Raw genomic sequence first — 11,128 nt, forward strand, 5'->3', positions numbered from 1 at the left:
AGAAGCGCGCCTGTTGGTGCATTGTTGGCAATGTCGGGCATTTGCCGCACGCGGTAAGTTGCGATGATGTGCTGATGCCAGGCTGCAAGAGGAACGGAAGCAATGGCGCAAAGATCATCCTTTTGTATGTGTTTTGCGACGCTAATATAAAGGGATTTTACGCTCGCCCAGAGAAAGAGGCAGACGGCTCGCTCAACTTGCTCGTATGGGAAGTCGGTATCCCCGGTAAACAAAATGTACGTACTGGTGCAGTACTCACAACAAGACACCGTGGGAGAGCGGTACGTACAAGCTGAAAATGTATTTTCCCGAAGAGTACCCTTCGAAACCCCCAAAATGTACGTGCTTGCACGCTTACCCTAGGCAAATTCACTCCACCCCTGTTCCACCCCAATGTGTTTCCATCAGGCACGGTGTGTCTTTCGATCCTTGGTATGTTTGGATTACCATGCTGACATTAGACGAAGAAAAGAGCTGGAAACCCGCGATTACGATCAAACAAATTCTGCTTGGGATACAAGATTTGCTCAACGACCCCAATCCGGGCGATCCAGCACAAGCGGACGCATTCCATCTCTTCCGGTACGTATGGGACGCGGCGCGACTGACATATAGCCAGGACAAGGCGGCTTACGAGTACGTTTTAACCATTCGGTCTAACGACAGACGCAAAGTGCGCCAAATTGCACGCGAAATGCAGGCGCAAGGGCAGCTTGCATAAAATTCCCGTGGGGTTCGGAAGTATACAGGGTAGTATGAAGTGTACGAATTCGCTCGAGATCAAGCTAGTAATAAACCTAATAGAAGGCGGGGAAAGGGTCTGGAGCATGCGATCAGAGACTCTCCATCTGCTGCACAACTTCGTCGAGCTCGCGCCTGGACGCTGCATACTTCTCCTGTGCCTCCTCGTATTTCTGCTCCCATTGGTCGCGCTCTTGCTCGGCGCCCTGGATCTGGCGCTCGATCTGCTCAGCACGCACATCCGTCTGGCGGAGCTGTTCCGTGACGTCTTTGAGGTTCTTTTCCGAGACGTCGAGCTGCTCTTCCAGCATGTCGATGCGGCGCTGCAAGATATCGACATTGGATTTGTGGCCCTCGCCCTCCTCCTTGCCTACTTTGGCCTCACTCAGCTTGCTCTCTGCATTCTCAAGGTCATCCTCAAGTACGGATAGTTTGTGCTGTAGACTCGATATCTCTTGCTCCTTGCTCAGGTTGTCCTGCTCGAGTTCTTTGTTACGCTGTTCGGCAGCCTCGGCGCGCTCCAGCGCCGCATCAGCCTCCGTACGAAGCGAGTTCAACTTTTCCTTAATGCGGTCCTGTATGCAAAGAAACGTGTCAGTACGGAATGGAGGGATAAAATTGAACGTACCATGGTCGTGTTGTGTTGCTCGAATAGAGTGCGGTGTACAGCCAACGCGCCCGCTCGGGGTGTAACTCACGTGACGCACAGCTCGCCGGCACCACGCGCCGGCGGAACACGTCGGGAGCGGCGTGCCGCGGTGTATGCCGCAAGTGTGGTGGTACATTCTTTGTAAAATACGCTTGACGATGTTCTATTGCAAATGCATATAGAGGGGAGGTCGTGGTACGACAACATGCAAGTCACTATACGACACGCTGCAGAGCGCTCGAACGCCATCCATGCCTGCCATGGAGCTGAGTGCATGCGTTGTGTCATCAAATATACATCCTATTATACTGTCACTGCCAATTCGGAGCTATCGTACCCTAAGCGAGGTACCCGGCCGCGCATGGTCTGGAAGCGAATATTTTGTGTAAGGCCCCTAAAATTTTGACTAAACTTTAATGGCGTCGGTGGCGGCAAAAATTGACAAGACGCCGGCGCGTACTGCATACAACACTCGCTGTTTGCAAAGTTTTTCCGTTCCTGAAATTTGCCCCCCTTTCCTACCTGATCATTACTGCGTAGCGTTGTAGGGCGCTGCGCTGACTACTATACTGCCAGCCATGCTGCTTCGTGCAAGCAATCTAACGAACTTTTTTAAAGCGGAGCCCGCATCACCGCCTGAACCGGAACGATGCGAGACGCAGGAAGAGTCAACGGACCGAGGATTGCTGCTCCATCGCCGTGCGACACGGTCAAGAACACGTACGCGCTCACGCTCGCACAGACCCGATAGCTCAACTTTTGCGCAATCGCGCTACTCCCCGGAAGACCACCCACTTGCGCCGCACAACTTGGCGAAGCAGGGGTTTCACACTTTCATGTGCCTTCGCGTCCACTTCCATGTATGCAATCGGTACACATTTGTGCGAAACCTCGGGATGGGTGCATACGGCTGCGTTGCGCTTGCATACGATACGCTGACCGACACCCATGTCGCGATCAAGAAAGTCTCCAATGTGTTTGGACGCGAAATGCTGACACGCCGAGCGCTGCGTGAGGTAGCCACACTGCACCATCTCATGGACTGCATCAATGTCGTGCGACTCCTGGACTTTGACACGACATTCATCGAGTTTTCCGAGATTTACCTGATTCTCAAGGCGAGCGAAGCCGACTTGTCGCAGATTGTGCACTCGAGTCAAATGCTCACCGAGGCCCATGTAAAATATTTTGCCGCACAGTTGCTTCGTGCGCTTTTCTATATGCATGGCGCGCGTATCTTACACAGGGACCTGAAGCCGGGCAACCTACTGGTAAATGCCGATTGCTCTTTGTGCGTGTGCGACTTTGGTATGGCGCGTGCATTTGCGTGCTCCGCACTTCCAGCATCTTTGCGCGCTAGGACGCCGGACTCTTATCGGGGCACGCCAGACCCGTCGAACATCGCGACGGATTCGAATCACGAAGATTATGTTTTGCCTTCGCCGCGCACACTCGATTTTATTCAGAGTCGCCCTCCGTCCCCGCCCGGTGCACCCTCACGTCAATCCACGGCACGTACGCCCTTATGGGAGCGCAGTTTTGAGCAGGGAGAGGTCCCTGCGCTTGCACTGGACGGGCCACTCCAGTTCCCGGGCGGCCCGTTGACCGACTATGTTGCCACACGGTGGTACCGCGCACCGGAAGTAATGCTCTGCTTCACCGGAGGTTACGGCCCGGCGATGGACATGTGGAGTGCTGGCTGCATTTTGGCCGAGCTGCTGAGTGGAAAGCCGCTGTTCCCGGGGAAGGACTACATTGATCAGCTCGCACTGATCAACAATGTGCTTGGATCGCCAAGCGAGCATGTCTTGAACCAGATCGGATCGTTGCGCGCTAAGAAACATGTGGAGTCACTTCCCGAGCGCGAAGCAGTGCCATGGTCGCAATTGCTGCCCGACGCACCAGCACAAGCGGTCGATCTCCTGTCCAAAATTATGCAGTGGGATCCGAGCAAGCGACTGAGTGCGGCAGAGGCGCTGGCGCACCCGTGGCTCAAGGGGTACCGCTACGGGTCGTTTGCGCTCCCCACACCCCGCCCCTTTACTCGTTTTGACGATGTGGAATTGATTCACACGCCAGCTGAATTTAAGCAGGTGCTCGAGCACGAGAGTCAACAGCTCCGGGGAGGTTTTATGCACCGCGGAGAAGAGGGTAGCAGCGAGCTTAGGAATGATCACGAGAGTACGAAGATGTCTTCATCGCAGTCTTCCGACGATGCACACTGGCCCGCTTTGCAGCACACTTCCGTTGTCCCCACGGCCGAACTTTCAAAGCACAAGAATACGGACCCAGCATCGCCCGATCTCGAGCACGACCCAAAAAAAATACAGCGCAGAGACCTTTTTGAGTTCTCAATTTTGGACAGGGCGCGCGCAGCACTGATGAACTGGTTGTAGACCTAGTATATATACCCATGCAATACGTAGCATTCATGCTACGGGTCATTTTACAAGTAAGGTATTTTGTCCGCAGACAAGGGGTATCGTGTTAGCCTTTTTGGAATGCGAGCTGCTGTTGCCTTCGTTGGAACATGGATTCCATGCGTGATGATCCCAGGTTTGCCACTTTCGGGCACCCATCTCGGTCCTTTTCTAATCGTGTGCATTCCGCACAGTAATATGCATCCTGCGCGTCAGTCGCAAGTGCCACGTACCGAAACACCGTATCCGCCACACACTACACAGCGCCCGCCATATGTGCCAAAGTTGCACTCATCGCAGATGCGCACAATCGTCGCAGGCCGCACATACGAGTCACAAATAGGACTGGTGTCAGAAGGGAATTACGTACCATTTTCCGTCGCATTTCTCGCACAGCCTTCCAATACCAATACCTGATTGCTTGCGGCAAAGAAGTAAATCAGGGTGGTGCCTGTTGATTAGCGCACTGTATTGCATACGCACTTGGACATGGTCGCACTCGGCAAACGCACAGTGGCGGCCGATCACTTTCTTTTGATCACGTGGATGGCGTAATGAGGCCCGAGCCTCAAGCGAGTTGCACTGCTGCGAGCCGCGCTGTGCTTTCGTGACGACGGGTGTGGCACAATTGCGCATTTGCGAGCACCTTACAGTAGCTTAATAGCTACCATTTTATTGTTGTAGCTATGGAAGCGGAACCGAGTTCAGCAATGGACATGAATGATAACGCAAAAATTCCGCTCCGCCGCAACCGCATCCATTTTGCATGTTCGTACACAAACGCCCACTCACAACAGGCACAGAATGCTACCGCCGAAAGCAAAGGTGCAATCGTCAAATTCCATGCCAGCATGTACGTTACAATTTGCAACTCTCACGCAGTGCATTGCAAGGGGCGTTCCTGAGAAATGCCACTCCTTTCAGAAACCCGAAGCACCCATGGACCTTGAGCAGCGGCTCATACATTTCGAGCAATCAGTAAACCAAAAACTGACGAGCCTTGCTGCTCGGCTTGAAGAATTCATGCACCACGCTATGCAGTACCCCTCAAAGGATCGCGCATCACCTCACGCAAAAAACGGATTTTTTGCCGGGAATAAGAGCGAGGAAGAGGAAGGCAATGTGAGCGATCAAAGTGAAGAGAACTATTCCAGACTGGATTCTCCATTCCGGAGCATGAAACCAAATCGATACGGGAGGGTGAAAGATGTGGCGGATTTGATGCCAGGCAACATGTCAGAAGAAACCATCACCAGCATCATTGCCGGCAGCACGAATCTAATCTCGCCAGCGATGCAGAAAAGTTTGATGTCATCCATGTATAGCAAGGATATTACCAAACGCATGCTTGACGTGTTTGTCGATACACTCAATACGTACCGCTACGTGATTCCAAATAAGCCTATATTTGATGCGTACGACAAGTTTTACGAAAACGGCGGGGTTGTCACAAAGGATAATCTGACACAGTTCGGTCTGCTTGCCGCAACCTGTGCGATCGGCACCATGTACGTGACAATCTCGCAACTAGACCTCGTTCCGGGCCTTTCACAGGACGCAGCGTACGACGAATTCGAAAGTATCAAACAACTGTGCAACTCTGCTGAAGTTGCCTGTTTCACGGCGCAGAATATTGGTGAAAAGGAAGATATCTACTCTGTCCTCACCTATATCCTGCTCTCGCGCCATCACCTCGTGCGTGGGCGCACAGACCTGATGTGGATCGCCGCAGTCAACTTTGTGCGCGTGGCATTCGACCTGGGCTTGCACCGCGATGGAACACAGCGTGGGCTTGATGATGCAGCGGTAGAGCAAACTCGCGAGATGTGGTCGCTTGTGTATAGCATGGAGCGCAGCTTTGCGCTGCAGTTGGGCCGCACACCAATCATTTTGGACAGCGCGTGCGACACAAAACCCCCGGCGATTTACCACAATCTGGACAATGTCCCGCCCGATATGCGGCATTTGTTTACCAATGCGCCTCCGCCCCATCTCCTGCTTATTAACCGGATCCGTATGGTCAGTGCACCATTACAGGGCGACCTCGCATATGCAATGCACAATCTGTACAAGCCCTTGTCGTACGCGCGTGCACTCGAGATTCACAGTGAATTTGAGCGTTTTGTCGCAAGCGAACTGCCTTTTTACTTTCTAGTGGACATGGTGGACAATAGACTAGTGCAAGATACACGATGCGACGGGCATTATTCCTTTGTCAAGATCCAGCGCCACCAACTGCGGTTCGACTTTGATGTGCCGGTACTTGCGCTGTTCAGTCCCTTTTTACTGCGCAAATCGGCACGGCCGGGCGGCAAGTATGCCAAGTCCTACGAGGTTTGCCTACAAACGGTCAAGATCAACCTGGCGCTTCGCCACGAAGTGCGGTGCGATGAATCACTGCCGAAACGCTATCGCGAAAGCATCTCTTCTTTTGGGTGGTTCAATACCTTGGTCGTCGCAGGGATCATTTTGCTCAAGAACCCGCCTGCCGACGAAGTGCATATTTTACGGGGACACATGAACGAGTTTGTTCTGCGCGAGATCGATGGCGACAACCCAGAGCACAACGCGAAACTGAAGCGCGAGGTAGATTTTATCCAGTCCTTCCTCGACAAGGCAAAGCTGCCGCAAGACGAGGATGTCTTGCACATTGCAAAACGCCAGTGTACGCGCAATGAATCGCGGTCAGCTCCGGACGCCGAGCACTCGTCTGTTGACCAAGCGTTGTTCAACATTCGCGCCGAGCAGGACATGCTTTCACAAACGCGCCAGACAATGTGCACATTGCCACTGGATATGAACTGGGTGGGTGTCTCGCAAAACGGCGGTGCGACAGACCTTGAATATAACCCTATGGCTCCGTTCAATGCCACACCATACCACTCCGTTTTTCCCAATCAGTCGCTCTCCGACGATGGGCTGATGAATTTAGGCGAAGTACTGAACTGCTCCATGTTTCCTCAAACGCCCATGATACCTGCTAAAAATGGCCAGACTTCTGCCATGGCGCCTGGTCTACAGACACTGTCGTCTGATATGCAGCATCACGGCCAAGATACACAGCAATTATTGTATTTATGGTGAGCAAATAATGTACATATAGAAGATAGATTTTGCTATACGCTTCCCGCACCACGCTTCTCCAGCACCTCGAGCGTCTTTGTACGCGCAAGCAAAAGTCGCTGCGCATTTTCCAACGTCAATGTTGGATACTCCTGTACGTTGTTCATTTTCGTGCCGGGATGGCGTGCGGTGAAAATGGTGCGGTCCATGTCTTGGAGCTTCGCACGCAAATGTGCGAGCTTTTCCAGCGCTAAAAAATGCTGCAGTGCTGCACGAGTAACATTTTGAATGTGCTCAAAACGCACAGGGCCCAGCAACACGCCGCCGTACCATCGACTAACTACGACCATCACATCGCTCGCGCCCAACTCGCGGATCACACGCATCACCTTTTCAGCACCCCACGACTCCCCGTCATCTTCTGTGCCTTGCTCAATTCCAAAATCATCAGGACCACCTAGCCCGGAACGCCCGCGTTTCAGCTGCAAAACTCTGTATGCGTATATGTCGTGCGTGCTTACGCGCCGCTGTGCAGACGCATGCTGAAAAGGGGGGGGAAGCGTTGCTGGGGGAATCGCGGGGTGGACCGTATGCTTTAAGTTCTCAAGTCGCGCACTAATTGCCGTCGGACTCGCACTGGTGATTGGGTATACGTAACCAATAAACACCGAGTCACGGTCCTCGAGCCGCGCTGCGGCACAGGTGACGGGCGGCGGAAGCTGGCCAGGGTCCGTGCTCTCGCCTGCCGACGCGAGCCACATGGAGAGAGATATTTTGCTTGGATTTTTCCGTGCGCCGTCGTCGGGCGATGCACTGCGTTTCAGGGGCAGGGAGGAAGAAATTGACTCTTTTGCGCCGTGTTCTTCGCGCCGTGCACGTACCATGAACGCAACAGCGAATAAATGCACGTGCGCATGTCACGCGTAACCGCACAGACTGCACCGCAGCCGATCGACCACCATGTTTGCCCCTCGGGTTCTTCTTGCAAAGCCTGCCACGATGCTGCATGCTCATGCACGCGGCGTGCCGAATGCCATACGTATGAGCCTTCGTACTCCTGTGCGTGCATACAAGAGCCACGCAATCGCACTCCGTATGCCCACCGCTGCAGGCCGTGGCGCATTTATTGCTCGTGCTGGCCTCATGGCCGGCGCTACGGCTTTGCTTGGCGGGTCGCTTCTGTGGCCTTCGCAGGTCCAGTGTGATGCTGTTGTGGTTGAACCGCCGGGCGCGAAACCGGCGAAAGTCGAGCCGAAAAGCATCGTGAACGTGTACGAGTTGTCGTTTGGCACGATCTGCGGACTGTGCGCCGGCATCTTTATCAAGAAAGGCTTCAAGCTGATTGCCGTTTTCCTTGGTGCTGCATATGTGATGCTCCAGTACCTAGCTTCACGCAAGCTTGTCAATGTTAACTGGAAGAGCATCGAGTCTACGTACAACAAGTCGATCGATAAGTTCGCCACGCCAAGCGGCGACCGCGCCATGGACCGCTTCCCCCTCACACGCATCTGGCAGAATTCGATCAACTTCTTGACTTCCGACTTCCAGCAGCGTGCTACATTTATTGGGGGTCTCGTGCTTGGCTTGCGCCTTGGGTAGTTACATACTCTATATACATCACAATCGCGTAATCGCCTTGGTGTCCAGCGGCACTCCCGTGCGTGGATCGATATTGTGCCGCTGGAGGAGCGCGCGATGCCGCCGTAGTCGCGCTTCGTCAAATGTCGGGTGAGATGCGTGTGCAGACGTACCAAGCCGTGTGCAACCATCAACTGGTGCACTTCCGACACGCCCGCCTCGTCAAGTCCGGCGCGGGAATCGCCGTCTCGGATATTTGTCTCGATGTCAAACATGGTACTAGTCATGCCTGCGTCAACAGCGGCATTCCAATCGGTCCGCAGCGCTTGGTAGGGGGTATGGACGAGGTGCAGACGTGTTAGTACCGCATGGGCCCGCATTCTTGTCGCATCAGATACGTGTGAAAGCAACCATGCTCGCTGCCAGTATGCAACTTTGGTCAGAAAGTAGCTACGTACCCAGGCCCAACACAGAGAGGAAACATGATGCCATAAATGTATATAGGTACAGCATGGCAGAGTGCAGACTTTATAATTCGCAATGTACAGTAAAAGCGGGGTGGAGACCGTTGAGCCTCGGACTTACCCCAACCGGCTGTCTATTCCTGTAGGGTCGTCACCTGCATGCTCTGCAAGATGCCGAATCACGCGCTGGCGCCCATCACTCACGCCAGGGCTCATAGTATACAGCGTCACTAAATTTCCCACAAGGCCACGCGCCGTCGCAAATACCGCTGGATACGTCGTCATAAAGCGGTCCAGCGTACTGATGCCGGCCGTAGTATCGCCTTTGTAAAACGCATCGACAGCCATTGCATTCACCAGCGCCTGGTCCTCTGGAAGCTCCATCAGCTCGGTCGCATCTGGCAGCGTCGCTACCGCCTCGGTAGTGCACATGTGCTGGAAAAGCAATGCATGCGTCTCGATCGCATGCTGCGGCGCATCGGGCATGCGTTTCGCCGCGGCGAGCAAGCTTGTAGCGCGCCTTGTGCAGCCCATTTGGGCATAGAGGCGGACAAGCACCAGGGCGAGAAATATGGTATATGCATCGCCGTCTTCCACTGCGACGCACTCGTCCGCAAGCGGATCAAGAATGGAGGACGCCGCTTCGTGTGCGTCCATACCAAGAAGCATTGAAGCGAGCTGCAACTGCAGACGCACGCGCCGTGCTTTCCACAATGATACATCCGTGGCTTCATGTATGTATGCGTCACATGCACGTAGGTGCTTCGCCATGTGTTCTATAGCCGTACGGTGCTCGCCGCGCATATACAGTTCCTGAGCGTGCAGAATGTGCAACGCAAAAGGAATCCGCGTCGTGAATAGCAGCGGCTGGCCGTCTGTCGCTGCAGTCGTCTCGAGCACCTGCCAGAGACCGCAAATCTCGGTGCGTACTTGCACATAGAAGCGCAGCTTCCATAGCGCAAGCAGGCGCAGCTGCCACCACGCAAGGAGATGGTCGAGGTCGGAGCTGATGTTAGCGTAAAAGAGACGTACTCTACTGCAGCACCATGGCGCGGTGTGCATATCGCTTCCGCAGCACACACTGCGATGCGCCGCCAATGTCCTAGCCGCGTAGCTTCCCCGAGCGTCGCATCCGGCATCGCGATCTTGGCCAGGCGCTCGCTTTGTCCTTGCGCCGGGGCCACATTTCGCGCGACCAATGCAGATAGCATGTCGTGCTGGGTTTAGACGAAGTGCAGAGCACGTACCGATGGAAGCTCTCCAATAAGTTCAGGCCGCTGCAGTGCATGCACGGCATGGTCCGGACGCTGCTGCGTCATCGACGCTGCACGCATGCCATACGACAAAGCGCTTGCCTCGGCGCGTCCGCGGCCTTGTACGTCACGTGCATAGTTACATCCTTGGGCTACAAATGGCGCCGCTTGTGTCGGGTGCTGCGGCGCACAAATCAGTGTCGCGTACAAAAGAGTAGAGGGAGTACGGTGTACCTCAAATGCAGGCAGGTGCCGCTGTGCGACGGATCGCTCGCCAGAGACGGGTGGAAATCGCACTGGCCAAAAAAAATGCGGCAAAACCTCCACCCGTCACGGAGCGAAGCTGGAGGGCAAGCGCGAGATGCACTGGCCCTGATGCAGACGTGGTCGTTCTCTACGAGTTATCAATTGGTATCAAAGTGCGCAACGCGGCGGCCCTTTATCTGTAGGCGCGACGGCGCCCCCTATGTATCTTGCGCGCCTGGTCGACCTGGCGGGCTTCCTTTGGCGCTGCCCAACTTGCTCCAAAAATCAGCGTACGTAGTTGTATCCACGGCCTCTTCATTGACCCATCGCTCATGCTCCTGTGCAGTCTCCCGTGCTTCTGCTGTTCCCGTGGTCGTGTGTCCCAGCGGCGACGTCGTTGCTAGCCCTGTATCGTGCATTGATCCATCCTTTGATGGTGTTGTATTTGTCTGCTTACGGTAGTACAAATTCTCCACTTCAGACAGCGTCTGCCGTGTCCATCCGTTCTCGATCTTGAACACAGCGTATTGCAACCTCGTAGAAAGCACCAACGAGAGCTGGTGTAAGTACTATGCATACGTACCGTCGAAGCATGCTGCAGCTCCGCAAGCGCCTTCCGCTTCGATTTCCCAGAGGCGCCAGGGGTATCTTGGAACATGGCGCTCGCAGCGCGTCGTGCCGCCACCGCAACACCACCACCTATCACGTGTCATC

At 54.4% G+C, this 11,128-nt stretch overlaps 7 protein-coding genes across 7 annotated transcripts; 4 read left to right on the forward strand and 3 right to left on the reverse strand.

The window, feature by feature from the left end:
* Window positions 1-30: 30 nt before the first annotated feature.
* hus5 (SUMO conjugating enzyme Hus5) lies at window positions 31-721 on the forward strand (the record flags this gene model as incomplete). The annotated part of the gene is made up of 9 exons (XM_056207184.1): window positions 31-53; window positions 82-124; window positions 153-236; window positions 266-281; window positions 315-338; window positions 409-432; window positions 462-582; window positions 616-636; window positions 667-721. 9 exons carry the CDS (start codon window positions 31-33, stop codon window positions 719-721), a joined length of 411 nt encoding a protein of 136 aa, XP_056063159.1.
* Window positions 722-833: 112 nt separating this feature from the next.
* MVES1_002354 (uncharacterized protein) lies at window positions 834-1,372 on the reverse strand (the record flags this gene model as incomplete). The annotated part of the gene is made up of 2 exons (XM_056207185.1): window positions 834-1,316; window positions 1,370-1,372. 2 exons carry the CDS (start codon window positions 1,370-1,372, stop codon window positions 834-836), a joined length of 486 nt encoding a protein of 161 aa, XP_056063160.1.
* A 914-nt stretch (window positions 1,373-2,286) lies between these two features.
* MVES1_002355 (uncharacterized protein) lies at window positions 2,287-3,786 on the forward strand (the record flags this gene model as incomplete). The annotated part of the gene is made up of 1 exon (XM_056207186.1): window positions 2,287-3,786. The coding sequence occupies one exon, from the start codon at window positions 2,287-2,289 to the stop codon at window positions 3,784-3,786; it is 1,500 nt and encodes a 499-aa protein (XP_056063161.1).
* A 1,059-nt stretch (window positions 3,787-4,845) lies between these two features.
* On the forward strand, window positions 4,846-6,894 carry MVES1_002356 (uncharacterized protein; the record flags this gene model as incomplete). Its single annotated transcript, XM_056207187.1, has 1 exon — window positions 4,846-6,894. One exon carries the CDS (start codon window positions 4,846-4,848, stop codon window positions 6,892-6,894), a length of 2,049 nt encoding a protein of 682 aa, XP_056063162.1.
* A 32-nt stretch (window positions 6,895-6,926) lies between these two features.
* On the reverse strand, window positions 6,927-7,757 carry MVES1_002357 (uncharacterized protein; the record flags this gene model as incomplete). The annotated part of the gene is made up of 1 exon (XM_056207188.1): window positions 6,927-7,757. The coding sequence occupies one exon, from the start codon at window positions 7,755-7,757 to the stop codon at window positions 6,927-6,929; it is 831 nt and encodes a 276-aa protein (XP_056063163.1).
* A 115-nt stretch (window positions 7,758-7,872) lies between these two features.
* Window positions 7,873-8,472, forward strand: MVES1_002358 (uncharacterized protein; the record flags this gene model as incomplete). The annotated part of the gene is made up of 1 exon (XM_056207189.1): window positions 7,873-8,472. One exon carries the CDS (start codon window positions 7,873-7,875, stop codon window positions 8,470-8,472), a length of 600 nt encoding a protein of 199 aa, XP_056063164.1.
* Window positions 8,473-9,032: 560 nt separating this feature from the next.
* Window positions 9,033-10,234, reverse strand: MVES1_002359 (uncharacterized protein; the record flags this gene model as incomplete). The annotated part of the gene is made up of 3 exons (XM_056207190.1): window positions 9,033-9,921; window positions 9,948-10,132; window positions 10,163-10,234. The coding sequence occupies 3 exons, from the start codon at window positions 10,232-10,234 to the stop codon at window positions 9,033-9,035; spliced, it is 1,146 nt and encodes a 381-aa protein (XP_056063165.1).
* Between the last annotated feature and the right edge of the window lie 894 nt (window positions 10,235-11,128).

This window comes from Malassezia vespertilionis, chromosome 4 (genome assembly GCF_029542925.1).
Source record: "Malassezia vespertilionis chromosome 4, complete sequence".
Lineage (NCBI taxonomy): Eukaryota > Fungi > Basidiomycota > Malasseziomycetes > Malasseziales > Malasseziaceae > Malassezia > Malassezia vespertilionis.